Source organism: Haemaphysalis longicornis, unplaced genomic scaffold (genome assembly GCF_048455015.1).
Source record: "Haemaphysalis longicornis isolate Haplotype H1 unplaced genomic scaffold, Haemaphysalis longicornis Haplotype H1 scaffold_2, whole genome shotgun sequence".
NCBI lineage: Eukaryota > Metazoa > Arthropoda > Arachnida > Ixodida > Ixodidae > Haemaphysalis > Haemaphysalis longicornis.
The window spans coordinates 7,826,454-7,841,593 of NW_027526295.1; the positions used below are offsets into that span (position 1 = coordinate 7,826,454).

A 15,140-nucleotide genomic window follows, 5' to 3' on the forward strand; every position below is an offset into this window, starting at 1 on the left:
TTGCTCACTCTAATAGTGCATCAGACTGTGTTCTATATGCTGACAACTCTACAGTATCTTCGGCTGATAAAGCTTTGTCCAATCTTACGTCTAACCTAAATATTGTGTTGACTAAATTAACTACATGGTGCCTCATCAACCTACTAATAATCAGTTCATCAAAAACTCAATTTATGATTTTTAGACCACCGCAGAAGCGCGTATCTTATATTCCATCTATTTCACAGTGTTCGAATACCATAAGCACATGTAACAGTGTCCTTTTTCTGGGAGTGTTCATCGGCTCGCATCTGAAACCTCATAAACACATTGAGTGGGCATGGCGGAAGCTCTGCGAACATGTTGCTCAGGAATCCGTTCCTGTTTTTTGTACAGGCCGTGGTATTCGCTTCGTCCACCAGTCACGGGCAGGCGGAATGCAGCATTCTCCCGGACAACAACGAATATTGGCACCGCGACAGCTGCAACATGGATTCTTCAAAATGCTGTTTCAGCGACAGACCCATGGCCATGCGCTCTTGGCTAGCCCCGCCAGCTGCGGAACTCAGCACGACGTCGATTACGTACTGCACAAGTGAACTGAGACGGGCTAGTTGGTGCAAGATGCCACTTGGAAAAAACAGCGCCAAAAAACGATACGACAGAGATGGACCAGGCCATCCTCACCAGTGGGCACGGCGGAAGCTCTGCGAACATGTTGCTCAGGATTCCGTTCCTGTTTTTTGTACAGGTGAGAGACGATCGCAATCTTTCATGTTATCGAGATAATAATGTTTGCCTTGTGCTTCTGCCGTGCCCACGGCCATTGCTTCTTGCGTACTTTGCCGTTTTTGAATGCCTGGTTGACTTATTGTCGTCTTGTGGTGATGCTGAACCTAATGCGGGCCCCACAACAGAAGCCATGCTGAAAACGATCATCTATGAAATTAGCGAGCTGAAAGACAGTTCGAGCGCAGTCAACCAACAACTAAGTAAAACGGCTGATACGCTGACCAGTATCGAAACAAAACTGGACGACCTTTGCCAAACTGTCACTTTCTACACAACCTAAGTAGATTCCCTACAAAAACAAGCAGACGGGCTGAAGAAAAAATAGACGACCTAGAAAACCGAAGTCAACAAAACAACTTGCTTATTTTTGGCTTGGCAGAAGAGAACGATGCTGAACAGACCCTTGATGAACAAATGGCAAAGGGCATCTTAGAAGACATAATTAAGGTGCCAAATGTCGCTATCGAGCGCATTCACAGGATTGGTAAGCCAGCGGCAAACAAGTGCCGGCCAGTCATTCTGAAGCTAATCGACGGAAGAGACAAAACTAGGATTCTAAAGAACTGCGGTTATCTAAAAGCACAGCGTTCAGCATTTCGGAGGATTTTTCGCCTCGAGTTCAAGAAATACGAAAAAGCTATGGGCGAGCGGACTAGAACGGGCTAGTGGAGTAAAAGTCGCTTTAAAATTTGACAAGATAAAGGTTAACGGCAAGCTTTATCAGTGATTCACTGAACACGAGGGGGCCGGTATCTGCGCAGTGGTGGCACCACAGCAGCGTTTTGGAGCATCAGCAAACACTACCGTCTCCCCTATCTCACGCACGCCCATCAACGTTTTATGTAATAAACAGTAATGCTCGGAGTGTCGTCAACAAAGCGGTCGATCTATAAAGTGTCCTTATCACTTATGATCCTGACGTCACAATCCTCACTGAAACATGTCTTCAAAACGAGATTCCCGACTCGGCAGTAATTCCCAGCTCTCATGAAATCGTTCGTCATGACTAGGTGCAAAGCGAGGCGGTGTAGCGATGGTGCTGAAAAGGGGCATGGATTTTAAGGTGTTGTCGCACGAGACGTGCATAGAAATGATTTGGATAGTTCTTCAGCATAAAAATTTGCGCATGCTCATTGGCGCTGCCTACAGGCCGCCCAATTCCGATGTAGCGGTACTTGAAGCTTTACAAGATTTTTTTGCTCGAACAAAGCCAACGTTGTACCCACATTCTTGTAGGTGGTGATTTAAATCTGCCAGAAATAAACTGTGATCACTTTTGCGTTATAACACCCTGCCAGCACTCCGAATTGCTACTTGATATAGCCTTTTCCTGTAGCATGACCCAACTTGTAATCACACCCACACGTGTCACTGCAGGCACGAGCTCGATTCTGGACCTTATTTTTGTTTCCGAGGCCATTTGAAAGTTTAACAACACAATTGAAGTTCTACCAGGAATATCGGACCATGACCTAGTATTATTCAAAACCAATATGTTGTGTACACTCTCGGCTACCCAAGTATGCAGATTTCTTTACTTCAATGCTCCTTTGGACGGAAGCATTTTGGACCTCCTCGAGGAGGAATATGGCAAAATTTCCAATGAACATCTTCAAAATCGCTGTGACGTCAACCAGCTATGGTGGCACTTTAAGACAACCCTTCACGAATGTATCAGTTCGTCCGTTCCGAAGAAAGTGAAAAAAATACACGTCCAAAGTCCTTGGATTGCGCGCGAAATGCTGCACTTAAAACGCAAGATAAAACGCCTGTCACGCTCAAAAACACAGCTACGTGACACTATTCTGACGAGCATCCGCTCCGAACTGCGCAACCAGATCAAAAGCTCCAAATTTCATTTCTTCAACGTAAAATAGCACAACTTTCTCACTACTAACCCAAGAAAATTTTGGATGCACCTTTCCGACTAAAAGAGAAAGAAACAAAAATTAAAAGCAAGGACGCGGACGTGACTGATGCCAGCTGCATAGCGACAGCATTTAACGCCTACTTTTCTTCGGTCTTTGTGCGAACGTGTGACACCCCTCCTGATTTCCATGCGAACATTCTCGAACTGCCAGACTTGATCATAACAGAGGAAGGCATCTTCTCAGCTCTCCTTCATCTTGACGCACAAAAAAAAATTGGCTGGGTCCCACACAAGTATTTGGTACACCACTCGGCATACCGATAAAAAAAAAAGCATTAGGTATTTCATCAATACCTAATGCTTTTTTTTATCGGTATGCCGAGTGGTGTTCCAAATACTTAGGCTTAATATTTAGGGAACGCCTGTTGCAAGGAGAAGTTCCAGTAGATTGTGAGAAGGGCAAATTGGTACCCATTCATAAATCGGGTGATAAATAAGACGTGAAAAACTACTGCCCCATTTCATTGTTATATACAGCCGGCAAAGTTATGGAACACTTCCTTTTCAAACATTAAGTTCTTTTTTGGAGAGTAACCACATTTTTTCATCAAATCAACACGGTTTCCGGCAAGTCTTTTCATCCACCACACAGTTAATTCACACTACTGATGACTTTTTCAAAACACTTGACAAAGGTGGACAAATCGATGCGATTTTTTAGGCTTCGAGAAAGCTTTCGACCGAGTTTCTCACTCTCACTCGATATTTAAAATTCACCGAATCCTAACCAACGAAAGATGTCTTCTATTGCTTGATTTTTATCTATCCCACCGATACCAACACGTTCAGATAGCCGACAGAAATTCTACTTCTGCTCCCGTGCATTCTGGGGTACCGCTGGGCTCCGTCTTAGGGCCAATTTTTTTTATGTATCTAAACGACATGTCCTCCGAATCTACTGTGCGGTGTCGTTTTTTCGCGGATGACTGCGTTGCATACCTGCCCATTCAATCAAGAACAGATCACGCCACCCTAAATGAATACTTATCGGTTATTACAGCATGGTGTAACTCCTGGAAAACGAGCCTCAACATAGCAAAGTGCGTCAAGATGACCATAACACGTAAAAAAAACTTCGAAATTCACCTGCATATTAAAAAACACTGCTATAACAACCATTAACCAGTACAAATACCTTGGACTGACAATCACTTCTAATTTGAGCTGGAAAACACATATCGAAGGTATAACATCAGCAGCACTACGGCGATGGTGTTTCTTAAGGCATCGCATGAGACACTGTACCAGCAGGGCCGTACCCATAAATTTTTTTCGGAGGGGGTTATGAATTTTGGGAAGGGGGTAGTTTTGCTGAAAGCAACAGTAAGTATTGCTTACGTGTTGCCTGGAAAAGATTTCGGGAGGGGTTCGCACCCCCAAACCCCCCCTCTGGGTACGGCCCTGTGTACCAGCAAAACAAAACTAGTCGCTTACGCTTCATTGGTACGCCAATTGTTGGAACATACTGACGTTGTATGGGATCGTCACACAAAAACAGAAAAACACTTCTTGAACGAATGCAAAATAAATCCCTTCGGTTTATTTACCACGCGTACAGTAGACACGTTTCAGTCACTGAACTCCGTAATATATCCGGTCGTCCCACATTAGAGTCCCGTAGAAAGCTGTATAACATAGTCAATGGACACCCAGGACTCGCCTTTAACACATACATGGAGTATAATACATCGCGAAAAACTGGAACAAGCATGATAAAACCATAGTAATGCCGCTTACAAAAACAAATTCTCGGCGATATTCCTTCTTTCCACGAACGATTTCCCATTGGAATGAACTACCCCATGACGTCACCAGCATTGCAGCGCCTGACGCATTCTTATCAGCTGCCACTGCCTGTTTGTAGTAAAAGTTGTCTGGTCACATGTACAGGTTCAAATTCCTCTTATCATGCTTTTCCACTTCGTGTTGTGAACAAAATCTTGATTGTATTTCGATACCGCTCTTGTGTTGCTCCGGTAACCCGAATATACATGTCCCACACAAGCCTGTTATGTGGTGATTTTTTTAAATGCAGAGCATTTCTTTAACTCCGATGTCACCCGGCGTTGTCGGCGTGCCTCGGCGTCCGCAACAACCATTCCAGGTGCGCCCTCTCCCCCACTCCTTCTCTCCCGCATCACGCTACCCTCCTTGCTCTCAGCAACAGGTCCGCACCCCTCCCCCTACACTATATAAAAAAATAATACTTTCCGGCGCCTGGTTTCGATCCCACGACCCTGCGGGCAGAACGCAAGGTACATGGTGCTCTACCCACTGCACCACAAAGCCGACACAGAATGGAAGGCTACGAACGCGCCTTATATCCTTGACTCATTCAAACTACGTCAAGAAGCTGCTGATACAACGCATTCACTACCTGTGGGCGGAACGCGAGGTACATGCATGGTGCTCTTCCCACTGCGCCACCAAACCGACACAGAATGAAAGGCTACGAACGCGCCTTATATCCTTGACTCATTCAAACTACGTCAAGAAGCTGCTGATACAACGCATTCACTACCACCAACTCCCCGAACACTAAACGTTAACGCAATACACCCACCCCCTATGCGACGCATTTACTCGAGTCCCCCTCGCGGGGAGATGGGCCCTTTTTTTCTGTACCGTGAACTGTACTGTGTTGCGCGGCTGCAAGTATGCAAGTTTGTATCACTCCTGCCTTGGCCACCAAGAGGTGGCTGGCAATATGTAATAAATAAATAAATAAATCCCCTTAGAAATAAGACGGCATTTTGCATTCGATCTCTCAAAATCCCGCCCATTTTTTTTCACGCCAAACCTTCTGTTTGCATATTTTGCTTTCGTTCATACTCATATCACATATGGCATTGTTGCATGGGGTAACACTTATGATTGTCACCTACTACCGTTGCAACATATTCAAAATCAAGCTCTTGGTATCACTACTAACAGCTCATTCCATGCTAACGACTGTGTTTTGCATCAACAGAATAATGTCTTATGGGTTAGAAATTTATTATATTACAACATCGCCACGTTTTCGTTTCATCTACGTGTTAATAATTTATCGTACCAAATTACTGACAGACAACTGTTACAAAATAACAACTCCACCAGATTCGCAGCCAACGCAAATTACTTATTACCCATAGTCAGTACTAACTATATGGTCAGATGACATCCGCTTTTTCAGCTATCTCATTCGGGAATAGTCTTTCGGCAGAACTAAAATCTTCGTCATCATTCTTTTCCTTCAGACACATGCTAAAAACATCTTTCAATGTGTGTTTTTTATTATCTGTATTGCTGTGTTACTGTTCATTTCATTGCCTAAGTTTCCTGAGTTCAGCTAGATTGTACGTGTAGTGCAAGTGTCTAGTTTATGTATTTTTTTGCTGCCAACATTTTCACCTTGTTTGAATTAGTATTGTGCTGGTAATGTGCAACACGTATTTTTTCTCTCAATTTTGTTTAACTGAGTTCTCTGCTTTTTCTTATTGTACTTTAGCGCTGCCTAAGCCGTGTTCGTTCCTTTTAGTTACATTAATTAGTTACTGTTTGTTTTTTCTGCTTTCTGTGTATTTTTTATTTTGTAATAATTAATCAAGGGTCCCGTTGCAGTCTGTTGAATATGGGACCCTTGTCTGTACACTAACTTGAATGTATTTCACACGTTGAAAATGATAAAGAATTCAAATTCAATTTAAATTCAACGGTTATTCGTCTCGCCACCACCGATGGCCTTTGATAAGTTGCGCTGTCGGCTGAAAGCGGCCGTGGCGCCGTTATCAGAAAATTGCAGAGAATTAACACCAGCGCGCGCGAATGGGTGTAAAGGCGCCCGAAAACCGCCGCCACAGCCGCTGCCATTATTGTAGCCGCGCTGCCGCTTCAAATCCCACCTGGTCCACTAGCTGCGGGTCCCTGCCGGTTGAAAGCAACTTTCCCCGCTGGAACGCCGGGTGAGCCCATTATTCTTCCTTGGCTTGACAGCCATTCCGACCAACATTGTCGCGTCGGCGGCCTTCGTTGACCAGCTGGTCATAGTTGTTCTGGCGGAAGAATAATATTAGATCGTAGAGTCTGGTCGCGTATAGTCTTTTTCTCTCCATTCGCCAATGTATTTCACGGCTAATAGGCGCCTATCCCACGTTGCCGGTTTACGCGTGCAAGGGTTGCGGGTGAAGGGAGGGGGCTTGCACGCACAGCAGGGCTAAATGCCGCTACCGATGACATTCCCGTTGGGGTGGTGGGAGATTTAAACGTGGCAGTCTCATGGCTCAATGCGTCCAGCCGGCTGTCCACCGCAATCGAGCGGTTCGGGTCTGGGTCGGTGTGGTGCACAGACAATCAGATGCCATCGACTGGGCAGCAAAAGGGACGTGTGTCCGGTAGAATAAAGGCCGAGGCTAGTGTCACTAGACAAGGTTACAGTTTCCCCTATTGTTTCTTGCCACCGCCGTGATCATTTGGCAGTGTGCATCACGTGAAATTTATTTACACTGCGGCGGTTCATGGGCGCGGCCATTTTGTTGTTTATGCGTTTTAGTCGGTCTACTCTGGTGAACTTAGCTTGTCCTCCCTGCTATGCGACAGCGCGCGACTGACGTCGGTCCGAACGCGAATGAAAGATAATGCGTGTAGCGGGTTTTAGTAGCAGAAGTGTATCCAAAGATGCCGTTTTGCAGCCTCTTCACCCGCGTTGTTAACAAACGACCAGGTCGAAGTTAGCGGCGAGGCCGTCGATGAGGAAATCTTGCAATACTGATAAGCACCAAAATGGCCGCCGTTGCTGACTTACGTGCCTCAGCGGCGGTACTTTGATACCTTATCTAGTGGCACTAGCCTAGGCCTGAACTGAGATTTAATTAGGCTCCAACCAATACAATGCAAAAAGGCAAAAAACCCGACGTTTCGAAGCCGGCTCGGCTTCTTCTTCAGGGGTGACAGTGGCCACGCTGCAGCTCCATCTTATAGTCTCACATTTGCCTAGGCCTTCAAGGTGCAAACTTGCTATGCAACGGACGCATGTCATTTGCTTTAAGGGAGAGGAGCGGAAACTGAAGAAGCGTCACTCCGAACAGTGCAGTGTGAACAAATTCATAAATTCATAAAGAAACAAACACATAAATCAATAAATAATTAAGACGGTGCCCGCCACCCCACGTCGTGAGGTGCCGGCCGGCAAAGGTGATAGGGTATAAGCGACTTCAATAGGCAGGTTTTATGGCATTCCTTGTCACTTCTTGTAGGCCTATGACTTACGGCGTAGCCCCCGCATTGCACCCCACACGGAACTTTTTAAGACTAGCAATCCGTTTTGATATGTATCTGAAGGAGAACCGAGATCGAATAAATTACGAAACACCAACGCAACGGTATTTCCGCCAACTATGCCGACACCTGAAGTCACCGCGAAGCTAACATGAACACTTGTTTAATTTTAAAGGACCAGCCTGTGATGGCTGGCTCAGCTGGGTTTCGGCCCTTAATAACGTTTCTTTTTTTTACCAAAAATTGGTAAAATGTGGTTCAAACATTCTACCAGAAATATTTAAATAAGTCCTGTAGACCTGCTAAGCTAGCGTATTGTTTCTGTGTCGGCATATTACTCATGGAAACGCCTAAAAGCAAAATTATTAATGTTCCGACCCTCCAATCTTAACGATGCTAGATAAATAACATCGTTCCAACACATGATAGGCTCTCAACAGGGTCCTACTTTGTTTTGCGTCTAAACACTCCTGACTGGAATATGGCATGACAATTTTCAAGAATTTTTGGAAAATTTCCCTCCAAGCGAGTGCAAATCAGTAAGATCTGGCTTAAAAAGTTTCTTTTTCTCCTAATGTCGCGGAAGCTCGTCGACCAGAAAAATAGAAGAGACAGTTTTCGCATTTAATTGCTGACGCAAATGTTTCCAAATTGCGATTGCATTAATTACACATTCTAGTTGACCTGTAAAGATACCTCATTCGGCTCTTAGTAGAAACATGAGTCGTGCTGAGTGACGCTGAAGATTTTTTTTTTGTCCCCAATGTCGAAATTATATGAATAGAATCTGGCTTCTGGGCGTTTTTACCAATACGTATTTCTTGAGCCGGTAAAAACTGAATTTGTGTTTGCACCTGAACATTGCGGATGTAAAAATGTAAGAAACATTGCACATGTTAAGTGCGCAAAGTACAATTAAAAGCTTAAGGGTTTGAGAATATTTTTGCTCATTCCATGGCATCCCTTTAGGCCCGAAAGTTGCTAGAATTTACTTTTTGTCTGAAAAAAATTTACACGAATGTTTGGGAGGTATTTTCAGAACCTATTTTCATTGCATCCTTAATGATGTGAATTTATCGCAAACACGCGTCTTTGTGGAATCGTAATACAACCTAAACAGCAAAAAAAAAACAGCTTGGAATCTATAGTGCCTTTGTACGTGACAAACAGGTGCAACAAGACCGTGAGGTTTTGAAATTACTAAGGGCAAAAAAAAAACATAATTGGACTTAATTGTTTCCAGAAACCCGTGAAATCTCTGAGCTGGAAAAATACCCTTTCGCGTGACAATACTAGCCCATTTCGGTGAAATTTATTTCGTGGTCAAACAACCGCCACGCGGCTACTTCATGGCGCGCTCACTCGGTGCTCAGAGCACTTTTGCAGAGTTCGGTTGCTGGGGGGCCTGGTAATACAAGTACCAGGCAGGCTTTAAGCCCACTACGGTAACTTACACATTGCGCCTGCTTGCTTGGGGTGTCCTTATTGCGTTCATTGATTGTTATACCACATTCAGCCAAATGAATAAGCGGAACAGATGCGTTTAAGATGAGTTACATGGTAGTAACCACAGGCGAATTTGGCAAAAGCGCTAGCCAGAATCTATTTCACAATTACATGTTGGGTTTTTATTACTACATGAGCGAAAAGAGGTAGGCGGCAGATACGAGCGCCGGATATTCCTTCAGACATAAGCCTACACACATCTTAGGAAGGGTAAGGAGATACGCCCTACACCAAGACTGTCTATCCCTGAGTCAAAATAATTCTGCACAATTTTAAGCTGTGAGCGTGAGAAGTGGCACAGATAAAGATTAAACAGAAACAACTGAACGTACAAATATATGCAATATACGCCCTAGACTACACATAATACATAATATGCACAACGCCGGTAATGTAGAACGTTCGCCGAACTACACCAGGCCAACTACTGAAAGCCCAGAATGTGGCTAGACTTAGGGCAAGACAAACTCCGCATAAAAATTAATTGGAGCGCAAAATTGGAGGCCTCAAGCAAATGACTAGAGGCAATAATTTGACATTTTTGTTGGCTCGGTGCTGGCTATAAGCCGAGCACTTTGGGGAAAGTTACGAAGTCTGGGGAAAGTCGCCTGAGAATGATTACGTAAAGAATATCGCGACTTTGAACATTTTCGTCCAGAGACTAAACTAAGCCTGGAAAGAGGCATATCGTGCTTGTATATTTAGCAATGGCTTCTGGAAAGAAATTCTTGTACTGCGCCTGTTTTCTGGCAAAGGTGAAACCACAACCTCACGGCTTTTCTATGTGTGCACTTCAAAAACCTTTGGTTTAAGAAAGCTACAATCAGTAATTTTTGACCACACATGCTTACTTTTAGAACAGCTTTTGCAGTTGTGCAGCTGTCGCACTGCCGTTACCTTTCCGGCATGCTACTTGGTAACAGTGCCTTGTTAGAACAACACTGACACTACTTTTAACGCAGGCTTCCTTAACGTAAGCTGTATAATGAGTAGAACACAGAATAGCCATGTGGCTCACTACCAAATTGTCTGCACTGAACCTATGGGTTGTACCGATTGGCTGAGGCCGACAATATTCCACAGAAATTTGCGCAAGTCTTGCAGAACGAGCTATTTTTTTTTTACGTTAAGCGCACATCCTTTTAATGTCAGTAAGAATGGTGGGGTAAACAATGGGACTTCCGGACGAACACGTGACCATGCACAGAAGCACCAATCAGTAGATGTGCGCAATGCCTGCCGGAGCTGCACAGCCGCCGGGCGTGTCTGACATGACACTGGCGAACTGGCATAAGCGGCATTGCCGCTTACGGGACCGTGTTTGTCGGGCATACCCAATCTTTCATGAACGATTAGTGCAACCGTAACAAAAAGTACGTCAGGTACACATCCCATCGAAAAGAGAGCAAGTGCGGACAGCGGCATCTTAGTGGTATGGCGTTTCCACCTGTGAAGGTGGACGTTAAAGAAAAGACCACAAAGGGAGGATTTCGCCGTTCGCACCAGATGCATTTTCTGAACAGGGCCTGGCTGTGCTCAGAACAGACACTATTTAGCGGAGAACTAAAAATTTGACTTTAAGCGCTTAATTTCCCGCTGAATAACGCATCTTTTGAGGGCAGTGTAAAACATCAAATCTTTCGAATAAGACAGGCTTGTATTTTGTGTTCATGGCCCCTTTAATGAACACCGCGAATACCGTTGCTTCGTTGGTGCGACAGCTCATAGAACTGGACTGGCCACTGCAGGAGCGCTGCGAGGACAAGGTCTATCCTACCTTGAAAAGGCAAGGAGCCTCTCGGAAGCTAGTGTCTTGTTTTGGCGGTTTTCGAGCCAAGCAACGACTAAATACAAGGCCGCTCTCGCTACCTGCTCCGACCACACTGCACCGCCAGTGGCTCTGGATAGTTGCTCCTCCGGCTCGCGTCTGACCGGCAAGCGGCGACAAGCAATGGCCAGCGTGGCTCCCGCGCCGCAGCCACGTGCGTCGCGTCCTGCTCCTCCGCGGAAGAGCGGCGCCTCACCTGGTGTGCGCTGGGCATGGCTGCTGCTCTTGCGAAGCGACTCCGGCGACGCGCTGGACACCACTCGGCGCCCTCTCCACCGAGCGGGAGCCTTTTGTGGCGGCCAGAGGGCGAGGGCGATCGGGGCCGGCGCCCTCGCTGGCCGCGCCGCTTCCGCGCGGCAACGCTCCGGGCGAGCGACGAGTGAGCGATTCGGCCGACGCCGCGCGAGGCTGCATTTCGCGGCCCTTTTCCGCCCCCCCGGACGCTGAGGAATCGCCGGAATTGTTTTGCGTCGCGCCTCTCATCCTGCGGCTAGCCTGTCCGCTCGTAACGTCCGGTATGCAAACAACGCCAACTGTAAACACTGCCTCATTGCTTTACTACTCGAAGTCCTACAATACGAAGGTTGCGTTGCGACCGTTTTCGTCCGCTTAAGGGACCCTGCAACACTTTTTTCAATTTTAAATGCTTGCCGGAGGTAGCCACTCAACACACCCAATACTTATATTAGGGGGTCGCAAAGTACCTCAGCCAAAAATTACTGGTCTATGCCCGTCAGATAACTTGTAAACTCGCTCTTAAGATTTTCTTTCCCGGTCTTAACGTTCTTCGACGGCTCGAATTACGTCACTAAGGCCAGGGAGTGGCTGCTGGCTGGTGTTCCTTCAGTTGCAGCAATGAACGCTTTTCGATAGCAACTTTTCAAAAAAGGTCACAAAAGCAGAGCAGAAATGGAAGGCGTATCTGGTGCGACGAGCGAATCACGCAGTGCCGCTCCGTGCTGGCGATAACTACAAAATTGAACAGCGCTTAAACGGGACAAGAGATTGACAGGACAGAGCGCTCTGTACTGTCCATCTCTTGCCCCGTTTAACGTTGTTTAATCGCTGTGTCTAAAGGCACGTCGGACGTACCTGCAGTATTTATTAAATATACGTCGGACGTACCCGCAAAATTTCTTAAAGATACGTCGGACGTACCCGCGAGATTTTTTAAAGATACTTTGGACGTATCAGCGAAACTTTTTTAAGTATGTCGGTGTATTCGCGGTTTCACTCGGACTTCTGAGCCAGGCCCAACCATATGCAGCGTACTTTCAGCGTTTTCTCGCGTCGTCGCGCTGACGCCCGAGCTCGCCAGATATCGGCGTCGACGCAGCGCGAGAGAGCATCGGAAAGCGGGTGGCAGCGTCCGTCTTCGCGTGGTTTGGGGTCGTTCCTTTCAGCAGGAAACAATCAATTTATTTTTAACTTACGGTAATCGGTTGCCTTGAGACAAATTGCAAGCTCTTTCTGTTCGCAAGCGCTCATCCACTTGTGGCTTATTCTGCTTTCATCGGGGAGATCGGGGATCTGCGATAGCTTTGTGCGAGTTAAATGAGGGAGCTCTGGTTACATCGCATCCAGTATTTGCATAATGTGGCTTGTCTGCGACATCGGTGCGTGACGAGCAAGCGTTATTAACGCCAGAATTCTAGCGGCGCATTCCATTCCATTCGTAGCTCCCGTGGCTTGCGCAAGGGAGATCGGTGATGTGCGATAGCTTTTTTTGACTCAAATAAGGGGGCTGTGGTTACATCGCTTGTAGCACTAGCATTATTGTCCTCGGCTACAAGATCGGTGCGCAAGAAAGAAGCGTTACCACTGCTCAAATCTCTGAAATACGACCAAAAGAAAGCACACCCGACACTATTCGTGGGCAGCCTCGAATGATACACCGAATTCTTCGAGGCTCCTCGTCTCATCGTGTGGTCGAGCGGTTGAGAACCATCCTTCTGTTTTGAAAGTCTGTGGTTCGAATCCTGGCAAAGCCCCGGTATTTTTTTTTCTTTTTTTTTTTCGGCGAGGGTTTGATCTTTTTTTTTTTACAGGGTACAGACAGGGTGCCAGAGTACCTTGCCTTTCAACCAACAAATGACGTTCGACGGTAACCTCAGGATCAAGCAGCGCTAAAATTTGTTTTGCTCACAATTTGAATTCACGAACGTGCAGTCGGTACGCAACATGAAGGTTAAATCAAGTAGCAGGTAAAGCAGTTGTGCGAGGTGCGTCTGCGTTTATCATTCTGTCTTATTTTGTTATGATTTGAGCGTGATGGCTCGAGATACATTTCGCAGCATTTCAATATTTGCCCGCCAACATACTCAGCAACAAATAAAGACGCCAAGTGATTTTTTTTTTGCTAAAGCTGAAGTCTTTATAATTGCACTCCAAGAAGCTACAATAACTGCTCATAAACGACTTCAGGAGGGTGGCATACGTGTCCAGCAACGCCCGCCAACGCAGCGACTGGCGCGCGACTTCGCCGGTCTCATGCGGGTTATTCGCGCTCTCCTGCGGGCCCGCGCGTTGACGCTGAACGACGCCGACGCTCGCGCGAAGCGTGATTTCGCGTCCATGTGGAAACATATGAGGGGGAGGAGGAGGAATGCCTTTATTATCAGAGGGGGCATGAATGCCCTGTTGGGGAAGGAAATGGACATGAAGGAAGGGAGGGAATAATCGAAAAAAAAAAGAACAATGTTCAAGGTTCAATCACCTTAAATGTTGGGTAGCATTGTAAAGTCCGTGAACATATAGTTCGCAGAAACCGTGAAGAGATAGGTCCGACAATTTTTAGAGGTCTCGGTCCAGGTTATTACACCAGCTTGTAAAGACCACTGGTTAGTGCGTATTCAATAACTTTCTCAAGTACTGAGGGGTCCTCTCGAACGCGTCGCAGGTGCGCTTCTTCATCTCCGGGTGGGGAACTGAGGTCCAATAGTGACTCGCGATCGGTCTTGAAGTGCTCACAGTGCCATATCAAATGGTACAGGTTAGGGATACACTTCTCGTCACAATATGGGCAGCGTTGGATGTGCGAGCTGGCTCCGTGGGTCCATATATGTATACATGAGGGGTTAGGGCCGTGTTAGCGTAAATCTTATTAGATACCACCTCGCCCTAGCGTGTGAACGTCTTGAGCGGGCCCAGCACACCCACCGGGGTGGTATCTTGAAGCCTCTTGCGACTCTGTGCCTTTAATTTCCGCAGATAAAGTTGCCAGTCTTGTCGTGGTAGGTGTTGCAATGGGGCACTGGAAACCACTGGAGGTGTGTCAATTCTCTCCCGGGCGGCGGTGTGAGCCGCGTGGTTGCCATGTGCCCCAGGCGTGTGTCCCGGGGACCAGACGATGCGGATGGTGATGCCTTCCAGTTGAAGGTCTCGGATGGCATGTAGTATATTCGTGGCCGTATAATTAGGTGAAAATGTTTGGTTCAATTCTTTAAGGGCGACGTGAGAATCTGTAATGATGCGAAATTTCCGGGATGAGAGTGAGTCACAATGGCCGCGGATGGAATGGACAGCCCCCAGGACACCCATAAGTTCAGCTTCTTCAGCTAGGCCATATGTATTGGAGATCTTCCGGGGGCGTCGGAAGATGTCCATGCAATCGCAGCCTCATTGCCGCGCACGGCGGCGTCCGTGAAGATGTCGACTTCGTTCTCCATCTTGTCGTTCCGGATAGTGCGAACGTATAACTCACGTGCTCTCACCTGCCGCCGAGGTATAGGGCGACGCCGAGGGATGCCAATCGAAGGGCGCTCCCAGGGCGGGAGGGACAATGGGTAGCAAGTGGGGTCGAATTTACTGTTCATATAGTCCCATGATCCGATAGCCTTGCCTTGGGGG

General features: G+C 46.6%; 1 protein-coding gene across 1 annotated transcript in view; it reads right to left on the reverse strand.

The window, feature by feature from the left end:
* The window catches only part of LOC144168724 (uncharacterized), a 96,521-nt gene extending 84,878 nt beyond the window's left edge, over positions 1 to 11,643 (reverse strand). The window contains exon 1 of the mRNA XM_077697666.1: positions 11,488 to 11,643. Within this exon, the coding sequence (XP_077553792.1) occupies positions 11,488 to 11,505 (18 nt within the window). The 5' untranslated portion in view covers positions 11,506 to 11,643. The remainder of the gene's footprint in view (positions 1 to 11,487) is intronic.
* Positions 11,644 to 15,140: the final 3,497 nt, after the last annotated feature.